This window comes from Erpetoichthys calabaricus, chromosome 12, assembly GCF_900747795.2.
Source record: "Erpetoichthys calabaricus chromosome 12, fErpCal1.3, whole genome shotgun sequence".
Taxonomy (NCBI): Eukaryota; Metazoa; Chordata; class Cladistia; order Polypteriformes; family Polypteridae; genus Erpetoichthys; species Erpetoichthys calabaricus.
The window spans coordinates 159,872,137-159,893,893 of NC_041405.2; the positions used below are offsets into that span (position 1 = coordinate 159,872,137).

General features: G+C 42.3%; 1 protein-coding gene across 1 annotated transcript in view; it reads left to right on the forward strand.

Annotated features, from left to right (window-relative positions):
• LOC114662902 (PWWP domain-containing DNA repair factor 3B-like) overlaps positions 1–21,757 on the forward strand; it is a 123,856-nt gene extending 102,099 nt beyond the window's left edge. Inside the window, exons 14-18 of the mRNA XM_051934989.1 lie at positions 2,354–2,404; positions 2,860–3,092; positions 5,559–5,768; positions 12,775–12,863; positions 18,364–21,757. Coding sequence (XP_051790949.1) covers positions 2,354–2,404; positions 2,860–3,092; positions 5,559–5,768; positions 12,775–12,863; positions 18,364–18,448 — 668 coding nt within the window. The 3' untranslated portion in view covers positions 18,449–21,757. The remainder of the gene's footprint in view (positions 1–2,353; positions 2,405–2,859; positions 3,093–5,558; positions 5,769–12,774; positions 12,864–18,363) is intronic.

The following is a 21,757-nucleotide window of genomic DNA, read 5'->3' on the forward strand; positions in this document are numbered from 1 at the left end:
GGAGGCGAGGCTTGTCGCTGCTGCACCTTGCGTTTCTCCATTGTATTTGAACAGGAAATGCGCCAATTCAACGATTTTGACTATAAAAATGATCAAAGTTATTGCAATCATATAGAAAACAAATTTATAGCACAGACCAGTAAACACATTTATGTTATCATTATTTTTTTTTTTTACTTTTCATGATGACCTCACCTGCCTCCCGTGACCGCACATCCCCTGCACTGCGCTGCTTTCTGTTGAGGACGTCTCCTGTCAGCTGCTGGCAGTCACCCACAGCAGGTGCTCTTTGACCCAATCAAACCATTTAAAATCATTATTATTATAAAGCAACATTAATATAAATACAGTAAAACCAATGGCAGCAAAAGTAGCAGACTTGAAAAGTTAGGAAATGTATTTGAAAAAGAGTCCTCTATTAAAAATACTTATGTACTGTAGAAAATACCGGTGAGGAAGAGGAGTCGATCTCAAGTCTGAGCATGGAGCTCCTTCAGATTGGTGTTCACTCCATGGACTTCTTGCCAATTTCTTTGGATGCTTCTTTCTTTTGTTGTTCCCTGTGCAACATGCAACTCAAAACTTAAAGGCCTTCCTTCACTTCGAACTAACAAGGATTTCAAGAATAATCGAGAAGAATTGACATCTTGCCTGAAGAAGGGGCCTGAGTTCACTTGAAAGCTTGCATATTGTAATCTTTTTAGTTAGCCAATAAAAGGTGTCATTTTGCTTGGGTTTTCTCTACATTCATAATGGCTAACACAGTACAACACCCTAGTACTAAGAATAATCAAGAAGTGTTTGTCTAACTCCGGCCCGATTATCTGGCTAATAAATAACGAGAGTTTTTCACGTTCCAAAGAAATTAAGCAAAAGATAAAACTTCGGATCAATAAAAGGTTCAAAGTTTAGGTCCGTATCTAGCAGCCTGCACCAATACTAGTTTAAGGCTACAGAATATCACATAAAGATTTCAACAGGTAGAATTGTGGCTTGTTTAAGCATTTCTGTATATTTTGAGAATCAAAAGCTTAAATCAATGCCTAGTAGTTTTGAGTTTTATGATTTAAGATGGTTAAAGTCCGAAAAGGTTGAAGTTCAGAGGGTCCAGAGTATGGGCTTGTTTAATCCATGTTGGCTCACACAGTGCTTGCAGTCCAAGCTCCTATTTTATACATTTTCTTTAATTCATCGTTCAATATTGTGAGTTTTGAACATTTATTCCTTGTATGGTATTTTTCTACGCCCATAGAGTGGGATTGATTTGCTCTTTTCGTGCCAAAGTCCATTCTTCTCTAGGAGACAAAGTGCATCTCCTTCCTGAGCGGTATGACAGCTGGGTGGTCCCATGGTGTTTATACAGGGTGAGCCAAAATGAAGTAGCACATTTCTCAAAGTCATTGCGTGAGGTTGAGGCAGCCGATGGGTTGCAGTGGGGTGGGGGTCCTTTGATAGGCAATCCCTTGTAATTTTCAGTCGGCAATATGCCTTGGTCCAGTGTGGACCGTGCTTTCATTGTCAAAGCGTTCTTCAAAAATAATGAATCCATCATAACTACGCAACGCACCTTCCGAACACACATCAACATTCCTCTTAACGGTGACGTCCCAAATCGGAAAACAGTTCTTCAGTGGTGGCTAAATTGTGTTCCAAAAATGCTTTAGTTGCCTCACATTTTTATGCAATCGTTTTGTTCACCCCACTGAATTAAAGCTGAAAGTCTGCACTTCAACTGCATCTGAGTTGTTTCATTTAAAATTCTTTGTGATAATGTACAGAACCAAAATGAGAAAAAAGTTGTCTATGTCCAAATATTTATGGACCAAACTGTATCTCTGTTGGGGTGCCCAAATTTATGCACCTGTCTAATTTTGTTATGATGCATATTTTCTGTTAATCCAATACATTTAATGTCACTGCTGAAATACTACTGTTTCCATAAGGTATGTCATATATTAAAAGAAAGTTGCTACTTTGAAAGCTCAGCCAATGAGAAACAAAAATCCAAAGAATTCAGAGAGTTCCCAAACTTTCTCATATAACTGTATGTCTCTTTTATGTCATTTGGTATAGGATTTGTAAAAGCAGTGTTGATGTTTGTCATGCGCCATCTTTTGGATTGACAGATGCAGTGCATTTTATTACTACAAATGTTTGTGATGCACCATCTGTTGGAATGGTGGTCATTGTAACTGGACAGACATAGAGACACACAGACAACACTTACCCTTTTATTAAGGTCAATCCCTGATTTGATTCAGTGTGACTGTGTGGTCTCCTTCTTGCTGCTTGTAAACAGCTGCTGAGGTTTGTCTGTCATTTCAATTTGTACTTACTTTGTTTTCTTCACCAGGTGGTAGGGCATTTTCTGGGTCCTTTACTGATTACTGCACAAGTGAAATAAGTGAGTATCATTTCTTAGTTTATTTGATTAGATAAACTTTATTAAAGCCATGGATAAATTCAGATGCATACGGCAGTAGAAACATAAAAATCAAGAATGCAGACATCTTAATTAAAAATAAGTTCAATGAGTACATTTGGAGGAAGCACTGAATTGCCTAATAGCAGCGGGCAGAAAAAATACCCAGAGGTGCATCTTAACACACTGTGGTGGAGTGAGCCTGTGGCTGAAGGTACTCCAACAGAGCGCCTCCTGGAGGGGATTGTTGTCCTGTTATATCTCACAATCCCTCTGATTTATTAAAATATGCTATCATGTCATTGCTTAATCAGACCCCTAGCAGCTCATGGCCTTTTGATAAACATTATAAACCAATGAAATGCTGAGCGAGGCCACCTAACCTGCCTCTATGTCCAATATGGGCCTAAACCGTTTTATCTCTTTGTCAATTCAAGGCCATCCTGTCCGGAAAGAATTTCATCAAGGCCACGATACGCTGACCTTTCCCAGTTGCCTTATCCAGGCAGAGTGTGACGACACCACCGAAAGCCAACCCGGGGACAGCTGCTGTGAGCAGTTAACTCAAAAGAAATTACTTCCTGATCGCTCCAAGGCAGCTCGCAACAAAGCCAACCAAAAACTGGTGCAGTTCATCGTGAAAACCCGCGGTGTGGAGAAACACCTGCAGGTAAATGTGAAAGCTGTGTTTGCATGTTGACTCTGTCTTGTTCTGACTCTTTTAACAAGTGAGAGCAGTTGCTGGAAATGTACACAAATTCACACAACAACAGACATGGACAAATGTGTCCATTGCCCCTCTGGGGGGAAAAAGAAAAATCCACAATTGTCTCTGAAATAACTTCAAACTAACGAAAGTTATTATCACCCATCAGTAATAAAGTTTTAATTAAAGTATTATAAGATAATAAAGATATATTATAAGATTAATAAAGTATCATCATTGTTTGTTCTGTATTTAACAAAATTCAGACGTTGCTTTAGAGTTTGGATTCAGCAGAATATTTCAAATAACACAAATGAAAATGGCTTGGACACAAATGATGGGACCCCCAACGTAATATTTGATTGCACGACCTTTAGACTTTGCAGTCCATATCAACAAGCAATTCCTGGAGCTCTCCGTGAGACTTCTGCACCTGTTGACAGGTTATTTGGCCCACACGTCCTGAGCAGCTGGTAATGTGTGCCCACCACCCAGGCGCAGCAGCCAGTGTGCTTAACATCTTTTTCATAGCTTGCAGAGAGTAAGGAAGTCCATTGTCAAGTGAACACAGAGACAGAGGGTGCTAAGGGGGTATGGGACCAGTTGACTAGGACAAAAGTTTAAGGTATTGTAACCAAAAACGGTTGTTAGCAATAGAACCACCGTACATCGTAACCTGATGTTACATTGTGTGACTTTTTGTCACGGGGTATCAGATTTGCTGATCACAGTCACTGGTCTCGCCATTGCACCATGTTAAATTACATGACTAAAAACTACAGACCATGTCACATTTACTGACCAGACCACCAATTTTTCATGCTCGACCCTTTTTCCGACAGCCAATAGCATGCTGCCTGACGGTGCCGGCATTGTCTGAAGGGTCGACAGCTGCAGGGAGTTCAGCAGCAATCTCTGCCCTTTATTTCATTTTTCCGTTCTGCTTTGGTATGTAAAATACCATATGAGACGTCAGGCAAACGAGCTTCTTTTCTGTTTGTGAGGTTCAAAACACACATGATTATTCTTCATCACTCTATTCTATGCATTGTACTTCCAGCTAAATGTTCGTTGATTCTCAGCTCTCACACACAAGAGAACTCCCACCTCTCCAACCAAGAGAAAATCAAATCAGTAGCCAGTTGCAGACTAGTTGGTCTCCGGTTGTTGGGTTTGTCACATGAAGCAGCTTCACTGGAGCGTCTGTGGCTAAAATCACATAAATGAAGACTACAACTGAAAATCGCTGGAAAAGTCGTCAAATGTGACACGGCCTTTAGAAGTTGGTGCCAATTGCACTACTTTAAGTGCACATGGGCTCATTCAGACTAAAAGTTTTGCTTTTCACTGTATGACCCAGACATCAAAATTTTTGGCTCTACTAAAATGAATGTAGTGAGAAGTCAAGCGAAATGACCCTTTTCATTGGCTAACTAAAAAGATCACAATTTGCAAGCTTTTGAGGCAACTTGGGCCCCTGCTTCAGGCAAGATGTGAGTCACCTCGAAAGCTTGAATATTGTAATCTTTTTAGTTAGCCAATTGAGGCAACTTGGGCCCCTGCTTCAGGCAAGATGTGAGTCGCCTCGAAAGCTTGAATATTGCAATCTTTTTAGTTAGCCAATAAAAGGTGTCATTTTGATTGACTTCTCACTACATTCATAATGGCTAACACGGTACAACACCCTAGTACAGTCCTGGAGGGCCGCAGTGGCTGCAGGTTTTCATTCTAACCGTCTTCTTAATTAGTGACCAGTTTTTGCTGCTAATTACTTCTTTTAATTAGCTTGACTCAGGCCCCTTAGTTGTTTTTTTCCTTAATTAGCGGCCACATAACCAGCTCACCTGTGCCCATCACACAGAATCTGAAAATAGAGAAAGGTGGAGGTCTCAGTAAGGCTGATCTCTCAGGTCATGAAAACATCTTGATGGTATTCTTAGAAAAAAATACACAATCATCAGTTTTGGAAATGTCTGCTGTGGCAGAATGAATTAAATAACGGGTTTAATTAACAGCAAGCATTGGCTTCTCACTAAGAAACTGATTGGAGTTTGAAGCCCCATCATCTGTTGGCTCGTTTCACATTTCTGTTTGGCCCTCATTTAATGAGGAAACAAATCAATTCAGAGGACTGAATCCTTCTAACAGGGCTATTAAAATGAACGGAAAAAAGTGAATTAGCAGTGAAAACTGGTCACTGATTAGGAAAAGGGTTAGAATGAAAACCTGTAGCCACTGTGGCCCTCTGGGCCTGGAGTTCGACACCCATGCCCTAGTACTACTAAAATGAATGGAAATGCTTCTATTGACTTGGCGCTGCTCTAAAAATGACTGATCACCTGCAGGCTGCACATTGTGCCAGTGTTTTTTTTCCAGTGCTGTGGGTTTGCTTTAACATTTCCTCACTAACAAGCCTTCTTCTATCTATAGGCCATCATTGCAGGCAAGAAGCACTCCAAATGGTTAACGGAGTATTTGAAACCAAGCCGCTTCCTGAAGTGGGTCGACACTTACCTGGAAGATGAAAGCCAGCTCTGGGAAGTCTTGAATTACCTGAAGTCATTTGTGGCTGGAGTTCAAGGCCGATCACAGCTCCTTGCTGACAATAATGAGTTGATTTTCAACGTACTTTTGCCTGAGGTGGGCCGTGTAGTCTTTTTTTCATTTCTTGTGTGTGTGGGGAAATTGTGTGTTGTTAAGAGAAAAAGAAGCGGTTGTTTGAGTAACATCAGTCGGTTAATTTATTATTTGTTTTGCCTTTTGGAAATCAGCAATTGATTACATAATTTGGTGTGGCGCCCACTTTACTTTCTTTACCTTTCTCTGTAGGAGGTAATCTTTTGGCAGTTAGACTTATATTATGGTAACAGAAGCCCCCTTGCATTTTCATTTTATGCTTGTAAAGCAGTAAAATGTGAATTTTTTCAAAGGGTAGTATAAAACATTATATAAGACAGGACACAAGACAGACAACACAAACGAAGCTGGCTGTTTGCTGGCTATTTAGAGTTCTGCTTATCTGTGGCAGGATAAATTAGTTTGACAATACCAAGTGTTCAAGGATGATGTTCGGCACTTTTGTGAACTTGTTGCTTCACTGTTCAAGTGCAGGACTGTTCTTGCGTTGGTTTTCACTATGTGGTCTTTTGTCTGGGGTGACCACCCCAGGCCCCGCTTTTGAGTTCCGCGTGTCCCGTTCGAGCGGATTTGTCAAGTTATATTCTCCAGTTATATTTTGATAAAGTCCACGTGTTATCTTGCAAAAATGTAGCTGAATACTGTAATAAGAAAATCTGGTGTATGTTAACATTATTTTTATTAAATTCTCGCGCAAGTTTATACACTCCATACATACCGGCAACAGCATTTGACGTAACTGCATGGGGTTGGTCAGCCCTAGGCCCCGACACACCCCTAAGGCCGCCTAAGGTCCGTGGTGTGATCCTGCTGCCCTCATCTCGCTCTTAGGCTCTTTGCTGTGTCCTCTCTGACTTCACAGGGAAATGCGTTACTCTTCCTGGCACAAGAGTGTAGATGCTGAAGTTCTCTTCTCGAAGTAATGGCTGCTCCTTAGTCTTTACAGACTGGGCTCAGTCACTCGCACATGGAGTGGATCTCAGAGCTAGCTCAGGGTGATTTGACAGACATGGAATAATATTGGTAATAAATCTTGAACGTCACGTGATCACTTCATCTACGCAAAGAAGCCAAGCACAGTCAGCCGAAATGAAAGTGCTGATCACGTCAGGGTAAATGTAGCTTTACAGTAGCGATAATTTGGGTGTGTCACAGCCAACCATTTCATGAAGTCTGCAACGAGCTTTGAACGCTCTTACCACATGTTAAGGTAATGTGTAGAGTTATAGTAGCAATGCTCCAATCAGGTTTTTTAAGGCCACTACCGATCACTGATTTCATGTTCCTGCATTGGCCGATTCCGATGACAATTTTATTTTTTCTTTATCCCTTTCAAAAACTTTTTACACGAAGCTCCTGCACAACCAGAAACATGAAAGCCTTATGTCCTATTTTAAAGTATTAACTTGGTTTTTCTTTCTTTTTTTATGATTTTCATTTTCTTTATTAATCTCTGAGGGGAAATTATCTTTTCACATGACCTGTGGGGGTCAGAGTGCAGGGTTGTACAGCGCCCACCCCCCTGGAGCAATTTTCAGGTGAAGGTCTTGCTCAAGGGCCCAGCAGTAGTAGAATGTCTTCTGGCAGTAGCGGGATTTCAACCAGCAACCTTTCCAGATGCCAGCACATATCTTTAGCCATAGAACCACTGCAGTATCTATCTGGAACAAAGCTTAATTAAAAAAAGGAGTTTTTACCTTTTCTGTAACAACAAAATAAATATCTGCACTCACTGGCCACTTTATTAGGTACAACTGCTTATTAGCACAAAACTCTTATCAGCCAATCACATGGCAGCATGTCAATGCATATCGGCTTGTAGACATTGTCAACTCGAACTGCTGAAGTTCAAACCCAGCATCATAATGGGGAAGAAAGGCGACTGAAGTGACTTTGAACGTGTCATCGTTGTTGGTGCCAGAGAGGCTGGTCTGAGTATTTCACAAATTTCATGCACAAACATCTCTAGGATTTACAGAGAATGGTCCGAAAAAGGGAACATATCCAGTGAGTGGCAGTTCTCTGGGCAAAAATGCCATGTTGATGGCAAAAGTCAGAGGTCAATGGCCAGACTCGTCCAAACTGATAGAAAGGCAACAGTAACTCAGATAAGCACTCAATACAACTGAAGTGTGCAGAAGAGCATCTCTGAACAAACAACATGTAGATCCTTGCAGCAGGAGACCACAGTGGGTGACACTCCTATCGGCTAACAACAGGCAACTGAGGCTACAATTTACACGGGCTCAGCAAAATTGGACAACAGAAGATTGGAAAAAATGTCACCTGGTCTGATGAGTCTCAAGTTTTTCCTGCAACATTCAGATGGTAGGGTCAGAATTTGGCATCAACAACATGAAAGCATGGATCCATCCTGCCTTGTATCAGTGGTTCAGGCTGCTGCTGGTGGTTTGATGGTTTAGGGGATATTTTCCTGCCACACTTTGGTCTTCTTAGTATCAGCTGAGCATCGTTTAAATGTCACAGCCTACCTGAGTATGTTCATCCCTTTATGACCGCAGTGTCCATCTTCTGATGGCTCCTTCCAGCAGGATGACACACCATGTCACAAAGCTCAGATCATCTCCAAATGGTTTCTTGAACATGACGATGAGCTCACTGGACTCAAATGACCTCCACAGTCAGCAGATCTCAATCCAAAAGAGCACCTTTGGGATGTGGTAGAACGGGAGATTCGCATCATGGATGTGCAGCCGACAAAATCTGCAGCAACTGTGTGATATTATGTCAATAAGGACCAAAATCCCTGAGAAATGTTTCCAGCACCTTATAGCAATTGTGAAGGCAAAGAGGGTCCAACCTGGTACTAGCAGGGTGTACCTAATAAAGTGGCCACCGAGCATGTAGAGCATGCAATCAATTAACTGATTTTGCAATTAAACATTGCTTACAGCGCATCACTTTTTCCACATTTTGTTATGTTACAGCCTTATTCTAAAAGGGATTAAATTCATTTTTTTCCTCAGAATTCTACACACAAAGGAATAAGCATACAGTTTTCTGACCGCTTTGAAATGGTTCAGAAATTATAAGTGATTAGTAATGATTTAAGATGTAACAAGATTAAGCTTAGAACTAAATTTTTCTTATTATAATTTCTTTTTTTTGCTATTTTTATTTTCTTTTTTGTGTGAACTGTTTTTACTTTCAAACTTAACTAAACTTTTAAAAAACGAAAAAAAAAGAATTCTACACACAACACCCCATAATGACAACGTGAAAAAACTGAGAAATCCCATGTCCATAAGTATTCACAGCCTTTGCTCAATACTTTGTCGATGCCCCTTTGGCAGAAATTCCAGCCTCAAGTCCTGTTGAATATGATGCCACAAGCTTGGCACACCTATCCTTGGCCAGTTTTGCCCATTCCTCTTTGCAGCACCTCTCAAGCTCCATCAGGTTGGATGGGAAGCGTTGGTGCACAGCCATTTTAAGATCTCTCCAGAGATGTTCAATCAGATTCAAGTCTGGGCTCTGGCTGGGCCACTCAAGGACATTCACAGAGTTGTCCTGAAGCCACTCCTTTGATATCTTGGCTGTGTGCTTAGGGTCATTGTCCTGCTGAAAGATGAACCGTCGCCCCAGTCTGAGGTCAAGAGCGCTCTGGAGCAGGTTTTCATCCAGGATGTGTCTGTACATTGCTGCAGTCATCTTTCCCTTTATCCTGACTAGTCTCCCAGTCCCTGCCGCTGAAAAACATCCCCACAGCATGATGCTGCCACCACCATGCTTCACTGTAGGGATGGTATTGGCCTGGTGATGAGCAGTGCCAGGTTTCCTCCAAACGTGACGCCTGGCATTCACACCAAAGAGCTCAATCTTTGTCTCATCAGACCAGAGAATTTTCTTTCTCATGGTCTGAGAGTCCTTCAGGTGCCTTTTGTCAAACTCCAGGCGGGCTGCCATGTGCCTTTTACTAAGGAGTGGCTTTCGTCTGGCCACTGTCCCATACCGGCCTGATTGGTGGATTGCTACAGAGATGGTTGCCCTTCTGGAAGGTTCTCCTCTCTCCACAGAGGACCTCTGACAGAGTGACCATCGGGTTGTTGGTCACCTCCCTGACTAAGGCCCTTCTCCCCCGATTGCTCAGTTTAGATGGCCGGCCAGCTCTAGGAAGAGTCCTGGTGGTTTCGAACTTCTTCCACTTACGGATGATGGAGGCCACTGTGCTCATTGGGACCTTCAAAACAGCAAAAATTTTTCTGTAACCTTCTCCAGATTTGTGCCTCAAGACAATCCTGTCTCGGAGGTCTATAGACAATTCCTTTGACTTCATGCTTGGTTTGTGCTCTGACATGAACTGTCAACTGTGGGACCTTCTATAGACAGGTGTGTGCCTTTCCAAATCATGTCAGTCAACTGAATTGACCACAGGTGGACTCCAATGAAGCTGCAGAAACATCTCAAGGATGATCAGGGGAAACAGGATACACCTGAGCTCAATTTTGAGGTTCATGGCAAAGGCTTTGAATACTTATGTACATGTGCTTTCTCAAGTTTTTGATTTTTAATAAATTTGCAAAAACCTCAGGTAAACTTTTTCCACGTTGTCATTATGGGGTGTTGTGTGTAGAATTCTGAGAAAAAAAATGAATTTAATCAACTTTGGAATAAGGCTGTAACATAACAAAATGTGGAAAAAGTGATGCGCTGGGAATACTTTCCGGATGCACTGTACATGTAAGTATTTGTGCACATGTGAGTGTTAATCGTTTTTAATCATTAATTGCACTACAGCTTGTGTCTTCAGTGTAGAAGATTGTTATTCTTGAGATGTAATTATAAATATGGATTACCATTCTAATTATGCAGTACTTGCTTCTTGCCAAAACGTCTACTGTATGACACACGGCAACAATTAATAAGCACAGTAAGGACCTTTAAACAAGCAAACATGTCACTTTTCATCATGAAGACAGGACAGGCTTGACATGTTATATAGACTTACAGAAGTAAAAGACACGTTTTGCTTTTAAGCTAACAAGCCTGTCATTTACTAAGCAGTAATTTAAAATTTGACTTTTTCCCAATTCACAATTTAAACTGCTGTTCTTAACACAAACTTGCAGGCCAATCTAAGAAAAAATGGTGTCCTATTTTTAAACAAAGGACAAAGTGAAATTAATCGAAGCTTTTTGTGCCATTTGTCTAATTGCATGGGACGGCTTCTATGATTTCTCGATTTCCGTTTATTACTCCGCTTTCTTTAATGTAAAGGCGAATGTTCCAGTCGTCTCTCGCTGTTTATTAAAACAACCTTTGACTTGCTGTTCTGCAAGAAGCTCGCTCGCAGCAAAAAAGATGCCGTAATACTTTGTGTTAAGGAGCAGTGCAACTAAATTACCGTAAATCTTAGACAAGCACAGGCGGGATTGACCAGTTGAGTCTTTTGTAAGGGAAAATTGGCTGATTTAGGATGGTGTCCGATCGATCAGAGCATCCTAAATTTATACAGTTGGTCCCCCCTTTGCAGTTATAACAGCTTCTGCTCTTTTTGGAAGTCTTTCCACAAGATTCTGGAGTGTTTCTGTGGGAATTTGTGCCCGTTCATTCTGTAGAGCATTTATAAGGTCAGGCACTGATGTGGAATGAGAAGGCCTGACTCACAATCTCCATTCCAGTTCATTCCATAAGTGTTTGATGGGGTTGAGGTCAGGACTCTGTGCAGGCCACTCAAGTTCTTGCACACCAAACTCATCCCACCATGTCTTTCTGGACCTTGCTTTGTGCATGGGGCACACAGTCAGGCTGAAATAGAACAGGGCCTTCCCCAAACTCTTTTTGCAAAGTTGGAAGCATAGCGTTGTCCAAAATGTCTTGGTATGCTGAAACATTAAGATTTCCCTTCACTGGAAGTATGGGGGCCGAGCCCAAACCCCAAAAAACAACCCCACGCTATTATCTCTCCTCCACCAAACTTCACAGTTGGCACAGTGCAGTCAGGTAGGTAACGTTCTCCTGGCATCTGCCAAATCCCAGACTCGCCCATCTGACTGCCAAACAGAGACGCATGATCCATCACTCCATATAACACGTTTCCACCACTCTGTCCAACGCTTGGCATTGTGCTTGGTGATGTGAGGCTTGCATGAAGCTGCTTGGCCATGGAAACCCATCCCATGAAGCTCCTGCTGCACAGTTTTTGTGTTTACATTAATGCCAGTGGAAGTTTGGAGCTCTTCAGCTATGGAATCAGCAGAGTGTTGGCGACTTTTTACGCACCATGCCCCCTAGCAGTCGCTGACCCTGCTCTGTGACTTTACGTGGTCTTCTGCTTCGTGACTGAGTTGCTGCTGTTCCTAAATGCTTCCACTTTCCAATAATTCCACTTGCAGTTGACTGTGGAATATCCACTGAGCTCTTCAGAACGACACATTTTGTTTCACAAATGTTTGTAAATGGAGACTGCATGGCAAGGTGCTGATTTTATGCGCCTTTGGCGATGGGTCTGATTAAAACACCTGAATGCAATAATATTAAGGGGGGGTCCGGGGGGGTTCCCCCCCCCCAATACTTTAGTCCATGTAGTTGGTGTATGTGGACTTGTGTCTCAAAAGAGGGAGATGGATGATCTTTTCTCACACAAGCATTAAAGAAGTGATGGCTGACTATCCATAAAGGTTTTGAGTGCCACATTAATGAATTGTGTACCCGAGACCCTCCAAAAGTGTCGAGTGGTTGGGCAGACATCATGGACTCTGCATGAGGAAATAAAACGAGAATTCCTTCTCATCCACTGCACCCCAATTAAAATCATCAGTTGACATTTCCCAGACACTTGTGGTATGCCGTCAGTCAGTGACGGAAGAAACGATAACCGAAAAGCAACTTGTGTATGGCGGGCACAGCAGAACAAGGAGGTCTGAAAAATCAAACGGCTCCTGCCGTCTGTGTTCACCAGTAGGGGATGTGCTCGCACTTTGCCCCTTAGACCTTTTGTAGGTTCTTATCAATCTGCTCTAACTGTGTTGAATTTCCTCTCTCGCAGGCGGTCATCTTTGCCATCTCTGCTGTGGATCGCATCTCCATAGAAAAAGCTGAAGAGAAATATAATAAAGGCCCCGACATTAGTGCCAGGTAAGTTGGGTAGGAATGTTTAAAAACCAACTCTCTGTAATCTCTTTGTAGCGCACCCCCTGCGGACAGTGTTACAAACATGCGTCGAAAACAAGGAAAGCGTGTTCTTTTATATAGAAGCTTTGATCAGAAAATTTTTAGGCTTTTATTTTCCGGTCAATGTCCAGTGGCTTCCACTATAAAACGTCGGGATGGGTTCTGTTCTTTTAAAAATGAATAAAAAATGATTACCGTATATACTCACGGATAAGTTGGGACTTGATTTTACTGTATAATTTCTGGTATTTTATAATGTTGGTCATATAAGTTGAATGCGGAAAACTCACACTGTTGGTCCAAAAGATTATGATATGCTAACGCCCACCTGAGAGAGTCACCACGGAGCACACGGCCTTTTGTTTCCTACTGTATGTGGGTACGGTAATGCACTGTATCAGCATGCACTCCTAACTTCTCTCTCTCACTCTGTTTTGCCTACGTGACCACACGGTAATACCCAAACTATTCTGAAGCGACGTTTGCACTGTTTTGTGTTTTTTTTGTATCTCACCCCCTCATACACCTTGATTATAAGAGCATCCCTTATCTATGATGGAGAGTTCAATCAGAAGAAAATATGAAGCTGGTTTTAAATTAAACGTCGTTTGAGTGGCGAAAGAAGTTGCTAACTATGCTGCTGCAGCAAAATTCGATATGTCTGAGAAACTGGTGTGAAATTGGAGTAGGCAAGAAGATGTTAAAAAGAAAAACAAAATTGTCGCATTAAGTTGGGGTCTGATTTTATGGTCGATTTTTTTGGGTTACAAGACCTGACCTTAACTTTAGAACAGAATTTTAAGTGGCTGATGCCATCTACAGTGGTCTCTATAATGTTGGGGACAAAGACCCATTTTTATTTGATGACTGCTCACAGTTTCAAATTACAAATCAAACAATTCAGACTTGTGATTGAAGTGCACATTGCAGACTTTCATTTTAGGGGATTTGCTTGAATTTCAGTTACACAACACTTTGTCTACCCAACCCCAACAAATTCAGGGCTCCGTAATGTTTGGGACAGATGACGTCCCAGGTGTTTGTGATTCCACAGATGGGTTTGATTGCTTCATAAGATATCTCTTTTTGCCACCATCCTTTGGAGTCTGCAGCTGCCATTGTCCAACATGAGGACAAGAGCTGTGCCAGAGAAAGTCAAAGAAGACATTTTGAGGCTGAGGAACAAGAATACTGCAGAGACCTCTGAGGAAAACAGAAAAAAACTGATTCGTTTTGATATAAATTCTGTAAAGTTCTCGTCTGCTAATAAAATTGTGTTAAGACGCCATCTGCAAGATGATGAGTATGTGGAGCATAATGATTTTATCTCCAAGATCAGAGGGGCATGGTCGGAAATAACAATAGCAGCGTACTTGCAGGATTTAATCATAGGCAAGAAATGGTTATCTACAAAGAAATAATTCTTGAGTAGCAATGATGCACTGGTGAGTAGGAGGAATATGTTCTTGAGTTTGGGTTTAGAAACCTCCAGGGGTCTGATAAGTTGTGGTCAGTTACAAACGGTGTAATTGTCTTTGCAGTGTTAGATGTCATTGCCCCTGTGACAGTAGACCTATCTAGGTCTGGATTTAAAACACAATTTAATCCCCAGCCATTATAATTTTATGAGTGTTCATATTGGGAATGGATGCAAAACCATTTTGGATGAATTCTCGATCATCCACATTGGGTGCATAAACATTTATCAAAATCACTTTACAATTAAATAAATTACCCATGACGATCATGCATCTCCCTTCAGGATCAGATACTACATCTGATACCACACATGAGAGACTGTTCTGTGGATGAGAATTCCCACACCTCTAGTTTTTTTTTTTTTTTTTTTTTTTTTGTAAAGCTGGAATGGAATATTTGGCCAGTCCAGTCTTTTTGCAGCCGGAACTGATCCTTACTTAATAAGTGGGTCTCACGTAAAAATACTATTTTAGCGTTTAGACCTGTTAGATGAGAGAATACTTTCTTTTTAATTCGTGATTAAGGCCTTTAACATTCCAACTCACAAAGTTAACTGTCCTGTCTTGGAGACGTTGATTCTGAATTTTTGATGTCATTTTGTAGTCTTAACCGAAAGTGAAACAGTTTTGACCTTAATTTCTAATTTTCCCAGGGGTTATTGCCATGCAGCCTATTGTTATGTTGGTAATTATAATTATAAGGATTAAAAGGATAGAGAGCTTGCTCTCTTTCTCTCCCCCCCAGTTTCCCCTCTCCACATGAGGCTGGACCCCACTTCGCAAAGTCCCAGTCTTCTGACATACCTAGAGAGAGAGCACGTCCAAAACAAAACAAGCCCCCCAGCAGCAGCGTTTGAAGTATCTCAAGATATCTATTGCTGATTAAAGTCTGAATACTATAAGCATAAAATATATTCTTCAACAGTCTTGAAATGTTCAGATAGTAAACCCAGGAAATTGTGTTAAATAGTGGTCCTAGATAAGCATAGTAAACCCTAATACAATAATAACAATAAACCAAGGGTTTATTCCTTTAGAACAGTTAAAAAAATAAATAAAAGGGTTACTAATTTAATTTCTTCCACACATACATACATAAACGTGTATATTTGTAATTAAAACAAAAACAGAAAGTGACCGAGAAGGGAAAAGGATGTATAATTACGGTACCAGTGTCATTGCAAGCGGATAAGACAGCCGGTAATATCTTCTTTACGATGCCATGACAGGGTGCATGCGACTCACGGTCGTATTTCAGGAAAGTGTCGGGATCAGCTTTCTTAACTGCTTCCTCCGTAGTGGTAAATATGTAATCTTTGCCTTGAATATCCACTTTCAGTTTGGCAGGATACAAGAGGGTGTATCTAATATCGGCTTTTTGTAAGCGCTGTTTAATATTCTAAAAAGAGGCACACTTAGCAGCTGTTAAGGGTGAGAAATCAGGGAAAATACGAATTAGGTTATTTTCACATATAATCTCTTGTTTCTGTCTGAGAAGTGACATTACATTTACTTTAGATTGTAACTTCTCGAAGCGCATAATAAAAGTCCTAGGTTTAGAGTTGTTCGATCACTGTATGCGATTAGCTGCTGCTATCTCGGTGTCTGATTTAAAGTCCTCTCCACTTCTTTTGGAGAATAATTCAGCTACGAATTTCACTGGGTTTAGACTTTCGCGATTCTCAGGTAGACCTTCAGTTCTAATATTATTCCTTCTTCATCCATCTTCGAGAGCAGCAACTCTGTCTCTGAGTTTTTTGCATTCGGAATTCGTAGCTGTTGCGTGTCCTCACAGGTGGTGCAGTGGTAGTGCGGCTGCTTTGCAGTAAGGAGACTGTGGAAGATTGTGGGTTCGCTCCCGGTTCCTCCCTGTGTGGATAGCGCTTTGAGTACTGAGAAAAGCGCTATATAAATGTAATGAATTATTATTATTATTAGCAGTGGATGCTAAATTTTGGCTGTTTCAGTTTGAGTCGTGAATGTCTGCCTGACGTCTTCCAGCTGATCGGCAAGTGCTCTGTTTAGACGCATTTTCCTGAATGTGCTCCTCAATTTTTTCCAGCATACATTTAAACGAGATTATATACGTGTTTCTCCGAGTCTTTATTATCCTGCCGCAGCTCTTGTGGCTCCCACCGCAGCTTCTCAATTGTCTTGAGCATACTATTTATTTCTTTCTTTATATCTTTCTTTATATCTTGCTTGAGCTCAGCGATCATCACCTTCAGTCCAGACAGATCATTTCTGCTTTCATGCACTGTAGGTGAAGCGGCGGGCTCTATTATAGCTGATGTTCCCGGCTTGCAAGGAGTAGGTGAAAGCGCGGACTGCGAGGCCTTTTCCAGTTTCAAGTGATCTTCTGGAATCGGCGAGCTATCGTGACCTGCATCACTTGCACATTCGCTCCCATTTTCGCTCTCAACTGGAGACGATGCAGCGGACCGTGGTCCCGAGGAGTCTGGGCTTTCACCTGTCTGTTCCAGGTCAGTCTCTGATAGGCCGTACCTTGAACTTGGACTTGCCTGTCTAGGCTTGGATGTAGCTTTAGGTTTCTTTTCCGTTTCTTTCTGAGCCACTTTCTTGTCGGTCATGTTTATATGCTTGCATATACTGTAATAGAACCCTCGGGCTGGGTAAATACAGGATACCTCGGGATAATAAGAAATAATAGAAAAAATAACACAGCTGCTAAAGGAGCTCCGCTTCAGACGTCCATCTTCTGCAACAGACAAGACCAACACCGAGAAACAAGAATAAAACATCGATGAAACCTTAGGATGACCAAAATCAACTGTCTGGAATATCACGAAGAAGAAAGAACAGACTGGTGGGCTCAGTAATCCCAAAGGGACTGGTAGGCCAAGGATGACAGAAGAATCCTCACAGTGGTAAAGAAAAAGCCCTAAACGCCTGTCTGACAGACCAGGAACAGTCTTCAGAGGGCCGATGTGAACGTGTCAGAGACGACTATCAGCAGAAGATTCCATGAACAGAAACACAGAGGAGGCCACACTGCAAGATGGAGACCACAAAAATAGGCCGACCAGATTACAGTTTGTAGAAAAAAAGGACTACAAGGAGCCTGCAGAATTCTGGGAAAAGGTCTTGTGGACAGACGAGACAAAAATGAACCTCATCAGAGTGATGGAAAGAGCAAAGTGTGGAGACCACAAGGAACTGCCCGAGATCCAAAGCAGACCACCTCATCTGTTAGACATGGAGATGCTGGGGGTGTTATTGGTTGGGCATGTATGGCTGGCACAGGTCCTTGCATACTTCTCTTCATTGAAGATGGAACTGCTGCTGGCACAGTGAATGAGTGTGTAGAAACATGTGATCTGCTCGGGTTCCAGTAGATTTCTCCAAACTCGGTGGACGGAACTTCATCCCATATTCGCATAAGAATGCGTTGACGGGCCTTTAGGTCAGTCCACATTGTATAAACCAGTGCCTTTCTGTCTCCTTCCACCTTCACACTGATTGTTGTCCTCTTCCTCCTCAGTGAGGCAAGATGCCTTCTTTTGTGTTGGACACTGGAGTACTTCCGATGTGACAATATAGCATGGTGGATGCGCTTCCAAGTCATGAAACCAGGTAGACCTTTTCCCAGCAGCACTCTTTTGCCACCCAAGTACCAAAACAGGGTTGCCTTTCTGAACTACATGCCCCATGGAACCCTGCAGGAGTCCAAAATGAGACCAAACCAGAGTAGCACTGCTAGCCTTGGCTAACTGTCTCTGAGGACCGGTCACCCTCATTACATCTGTTATCTCACCACCCCAGCTGGGATTAGATACCTAGCGCCATCCCGGGCCGGGGTTGCATCTCCACTTATGCACCCCAGCCACGTAAGGCACCATTCCTCATCCTAGAGGAGAGGCCTAGCCATCCATTACAGCATCTACAGTGACATTTCAGCTTCTCACACCCAATGTCTTTTTTGTCTTTTTGCGCTAAACGTTTGTGCTTTCAATTTGTTGTTTCAGGGAAAGGGAAGAATTTGACCAACAGATTGAGAGAGAGATCAGGATGAAAGCCGCCATGTGCCTTAATGACCAGAGTCAGCCTTGAAGAGCAGAAGACTGATGGCTGCCATCCGCTCTCCTCTGTGGCACTGATGTGGAGAGCAGAAGGGACCTGGAGTGGCACGGCAGGAGAAGATGGCTCTAATCCTTTTTTTTTTTAAATGAATGAATGTTTTCAAGATGATTGATAGGAATTCATTTTAACTCAAATCCTCATATGATATGGTTGGATTGTGAATGGCACACTTTTATATAAATGTTAAAGATGAAAGTAAACTAATCATGAAATGCACGATTATAATGAGCAGGTGTAGACTGGGCACTGTGACAAATGGCCACTCCATAGTCTGTGGGTCCATGAAATGTAGAAATCCTCTTATGGGAAATGTTCAGACCAGGCCGTCGCTGGACGTCACCTTTAGTTTCTCTGAAATGTAAATTTCCATCGAGGTGGACGGTCGGATGTGGTTGGCGATATCTTGTGTAGGAATGTGAATGCCACGCGGATCTGAAGTATGATTCATAAGAATCTACAGGTGTGTGTGTGTGTGTGGGGGCCCATCCAGGTGGCGGCACAGGACAAATTCAGAACGGCTGCTCATTGTTTCTCTCTCGTTATTCTCTTCTATTACACTTTGATCTGTCCTCACTAAGCAGAGGGGGGTGGCACTCGTATCGTTTATGCGGACCACCGCATTCATTCATATTTTTTTTTTATTTTTTTTTTTTTTAAACAGATCAAAATGAGAAAATAGTGGCAGACACCAAAAAGCCGTTTTGCCTTACAAGAAATGAAAAGTGCTTTGCTGCTTCAGTCTAAAAACTGGGAAGTCTGGAAAAAGGCCACTCTGGGCGATGAAATATAGCGCCTTTCACTATTTTTATGGACTTGTGAAGTAAACAATGTTGTATCTCATGGTGTGTGTATATGTGTGTGTGTTTGTATTAACCAAAAATGGTGGTCAGGCCCTCCTTTGTTTTTCCAAACATGTACATCGCCATCATCTATGACGGGACAGCCAGCCTGTTACTGGGTACATGAACTTGGTCGCACTTCACTGTAGACTTGACATAATGGAGGAAACACGCAGTACTGAACTCTTCGCCATCCCGTATTTAAAGCCCGAGGCCACCGCCATACAGTCCCCACTCAGTAGTGGACCGTGCGGAGCACGCTATGAATCCTGGGATGACGGCTACCTAAAGTTGTCAAGAAACACATCCCATGTCTTTTACCTTCATTTCCCAGATACACCTGAGAAACATGAAAGTTTTTACCCTAACTGAATAACAGTTTGCATTGTCACGTTGGCCAAAGAATATCTGCTTTGTGATCGTTTAGGACATTTATGGGTGCCGGTATTAGTCGCTTCACAATCGAGGGGTTTGAAAGCCAAGGTGCACAGACCGTCCTGCGTCCAAATAAATCAAATACAAAAAAAAAAAAGGCCATAAACGGGAAGAGGAGCAGAGTGGCACCGGGTGTCCATTGTGCCCACGAGCTCTTTGGTCGCAAAAGGGATCTTTTTACATCTTCAAAGAGACACGCTGGGTGCGTTTCGGGTAAATAAATGCATCGGAAATACGTGATAGGCAAGTTCTGTTTTTTAAGAAAATCTCGAGTTAAATAAAAAGGAAGCAAACAAATGCACTACATTTGTTGTCATCTCTTTTTCTGGTATGTGAAATATTTTGGGCTGTCCGCACACAAAACGTTATGAATTCTGACGACGTCCACTCCATGTGATTATTACCATGGCGATATGTTTGTTTACCATACCCCTCCAAAAACTCTCTTTATTTTAACAAGGAAACTTCTTAATATTTGTGACAGAAATGTGTAAATCCCAAACCATTCACACAAACACGGCAGGGACGAAATGTCCGGTGTCCACCGCTGGACCGATGCTGATTTAGTAGACGTCCTTCGTGCGTCACCAGTGCATGGCCTCACTTACGTTGCAGTCAGCGCAGTACACGCCTGTTTCTTTGCATACTTGCATCTTTCTCTTGCGTGCACATTTGCAGATTAAATGTCCATTCCTGACCCATACGATGGACGGGCGCCCCTTGTGTTAGCGTAGGCTTAGCGACTCCCACATTTCCCCGAAACGAACATTGACAGTTGCTGCATTGTAAACTGTGCTTACGGGGCTCACGCCTGTCTTGTCTTTTCTTCTTGATCGCAGTCGTTTTGTCAGAGACCTACTTGAGGCATGTTGTCCCTTGTGGTGGAGTTGTGAAATGCCGTATGCATCAGTTTCAGTATTCGTGTCACCGACTGATGACAAATTCACGTTGTCTTTGCCATATATAAATGTAATGAATTATTATTAATTATTATTATCACCCGATCCAAAGGACAGTTCAGTTTCAGCTGGTGCTTTACAGCTTCTTGTTTACATGCCATTGAAGGCTCCTCCCCACTCATGAATATTAACAAGTTACCATAGAATGACAAAATGCATAGAAATCTTCATGATTTTTTTGCAGCATGATATTTTATCCACTAGATGGCAACAGGCTACTGTTTGGAGCATCATTCTGACTTCACAGTTTAAAAGCAGATCATTACACGTCACCCCGCATCTGACTCCGGCTTCACCGCATTTACCGAGAATTTCTCTCCGAGAGACACTCGGTGTTAACGCCAAGGTGGTGTGACCAGGTGTGGTAATGACAGCCCCAAAGAAAGTGAGGAAATTTTGGGGTGCCAACCGGGTTATCCCATTTATCGTCCGGAGACGGCAGTTTCAAGTAAAGAAAAACAAGAAAAAGACTCGTAGCTGTTTGTCCCTTCAGCAGGAATGTCTGGAAACGGTGAACAAAAATGGTTGATGCTTCCATCTGGCAGGTTCCTCTGGCCAGTAATGAAGCCTCCTTCTGGGACGGTCGGGGTTTTTATGGCAGCTGGACCAGAAGGGGCGGAGTTAAGTGCCTTCTCAGAACTATAGGGAAAGGAGGAGATGGCCGAGTTAGCAGCAGCGCCCCCTCTCATCTCAGTGGGTTATTACATACCTTGACTGAGGTCCTCCGACACCCACATGCGTGACAGCAGTTAAAGGAATAGCCCACCCAAAGGTCCTCATTTTATTACCTTCTTTCTCCTGTGTCTCTTGTAATGATGGCCAAGAAAAAAATGTTGACTCTCATGTATTGTCATGAAGATCGGCCCCCCCACCATTCGGTGATCAAGAGACCCATCTTTAATTGGAAAAACTCAAAAGTGCACTTGGGATTGAAACCTGGAGGCACTTCTTTGTGTAAAGAGTTGTGAGAACTGGAACATCCTGTAAACCGTTGGACTTTAGACGACAGTGAAGACGCGAATGTTTGCTTTTACGTTAAATGAAGT